At 37.5% G+C, this 2,451-nt stretch overlaps 1 protein-coding gene across 1 annotated transcript in view; it reads left to right on the top strand.

The window, feature by feature from the left end:
- LOC119834810 (brahma-associated protein of 60 kDa) overlaps nucleotides 1-168 on the top strand; it is a 5,404-nt gene extending 5,236 nt beyond the window's left edge. The window contains exon 9 of the mRNA XM_038359321.1: nucleotides 111-168. Coding sequence (XP_038215249.1) covers nucleotides 111-168 — 58 coding nt within the window. The remainder of the gene's footprint in view (nucleotides 1-110) is intronic.
- Nucleotides 169-2,451: the final 2,283 nt, after the last annotated feature.

The following is a 2,451-nucleotide window of genomic DNA, read 5'->3' as shown; positions in this document are numbered from 1 at the left end:
ATATGGGTATTATCCCATAGACAAAGTTAAATTAACTCATTGATGAACTATTTAACTTGTCAAAATGCTATCAATACAAATCAATTGTATTATAACTATTGTACATTCAGGTTACACCTCATTATGAAAATAAATAGACCCTGGTCTACCGTGCCCTGGTACACGTAATTTATACACAAAGACCTGAATGTATCATAGTTATAATAAAATTGATTTGTATCCGAATTATCAAATTTGTAAACGTGTGCTAACTTTGATAATTGTATATTTTATCTACCTGGGTGATCCTATGATGTGACAATTAATTAATGTACTAAGTTATAATGTTAGAATCTTATTATAAAATACTATACAATTACTAGCTGCACCCGGCAAACGCTGTTCTGCCTTACTCTTATCGTTTAGTAGTATGAAAAATAGATGTTAGCCGATTCTCAGACCTACCCAATATGCTTACCAAATTTCAGAGGAATCGGTCAAGCCGTTTCGGAGGAGTATAGAGACTAACATTGTGACACGAGAATTTTATATATAAGAATAATGTCATGACGCAGAGCTAATGAAATTTGCATGCCCTTTGTGTCTGATGTGTTGATCGTGTAATCTTAGTCAACTTTTGTACACACATTATGCAAATAAAGAATTACTATTATAAAACGCTTTGCCTGTTTGAGGGGTAAAGGAATAAAGTGATGGAATGAAAGGGTGCGTGAGGAAATACATCTATACTAAGCTGAAGAGTTTGTTTATTTGAACGAACTAATCACAGAAACTACTGGTCCTATTTGAAAAATTCTTTCAGTGTTAGATAGCCCATTTATTGAGGAAGGCTATATACGTACTACGGGCGAAGCCGGGGAGGACCGCTAGTATAAGATATAGATATATGACTCTTCAACAAGAAGTAAGAGCAATTAATTAACTAGAAAACAAACATTTTTGTTACCTGATCATCATTCAGACTCAAGGCAAATATATATTATTACCGGTAGAATCTAATAGCGCACTGGTGACACTTCCTAATTAGGATGTGAAGATGACCGCATGAGTGTATTACACGAGTAGACATTATTGACAGGTGATGTTTACCGCAATTGCTCGATGAGGCACTCGGCAAATATCAGATGATATTGTTGTTTTACACAGAGTTGAGATGCTGTGTGCGCACACACAGCACAGCCGGAACAAACACGGCGTAATAAATGACGATAAATGACGATTGCGGTTTCTGCTACTGAAAAATTTGCCTCATTTTTTCATTCACAGTATTTAAGATGATCTTGTGTCACGTTCATGATAAGAAGACAAGTCATTGAAATCTTTAATCTTAATTATAACATCATAAAAACAATAAGATTACGCTAGCGGTGATATCAATGTTTATACAGTAGTCTGAGCAGAGCGTTAGGTAAATGTGTCGACGTGGTCTCCAACAATGGTTCATGACGACGGCCCAACCTGCGTGATGACAGACTGTAAGTACTTTCACATAATAATTGGAACTATAATAAATATTCGAAAAATACTCTATATAATATTTTTGTACCATCGGGATCTCTTAATCTCATAGATCGAATACAACTCCTTCCGGCCTGATAACTGGTAAAACATTTAAGTTAAAAGGCTCAGAAAAAATTATTGACCAAATGGCTTGGCTTGCAGACCACAATTCGACTGACAAACTAATTTTCAACCGACGTTCCCTAAAACAAAGTCCTGAATTCGACTGCACTTTTTTTTTGGTTTGTTGCTTGATAATTCCTCAAGTTTTCAACAGATTGACGTATTTATTTTTATGTTTGATATGAAATGGTTGCCATTTGTTCCCACTTATACTTATTAACACTTTATACAAGTATTTATCAACCTTCAAACGTATGCGTGCGCGCTTATTTATAGATATCTTAATGAAGAAGGAAATGGGTTCAGTTACACTTTTCGCTTTTTTTTCTTACACTTATGAACAAAAACGTATGTGTATATGGTCATATCAATTCGAAGGTAGCGCGGAATTCGTACTATTTTTATGCTATAAGCGGCCGGTGGCTCGCCTGAACATTCGTAGAGACAGTGCTTCTGTGAATACGCTGCCCGCTCTTAGGAAAGGATTGACGAATGGAAAGAAGGAATAAACTGGAAAGGGTGAAGAAAAGAAAACGGGCCTCCGGTCCGCCCACTCACCGTACATAGCACAGTAGTATGCTACTGTTTCACACCGGTCTTCTGTGGGGTTGTGGTAATTTCTTGGTGCGAGTTGGCCCAATTCGAGCCGAAGTGAGCACTAGTCCCATTTGAAAACGAAACTAAATAAAAAAATAAATGTGCTATGTCGCATTGGTTATGTAGCGCTCGAGTATGAGATCTGTGTGAAGAAAAACTTTGAAGATAGCAGGAGCATGCGGCGAGGGAGTGGGCGACGGGGGGTGCGGGTAGTGCGGAAGGGGCGGGAGG

The sequence above is a fragment of the Zerene cesonia genome, chromosome 20 (assembly GCF_012273895.1).
Source record: "Zerene cesonia ecotype Mississippi chromosome 20, Zerene_cesonia_1.1, whole genome shotgun sequence".
NCBI lineage: Eukaryota > Metazoa > Arthropoda > Insecta > Lepidoptera > Pieridae > Zerene > Zerene cesonia.
This window is presented reverse-complemented; position numbering and strand designations above follow the sequence as displayed.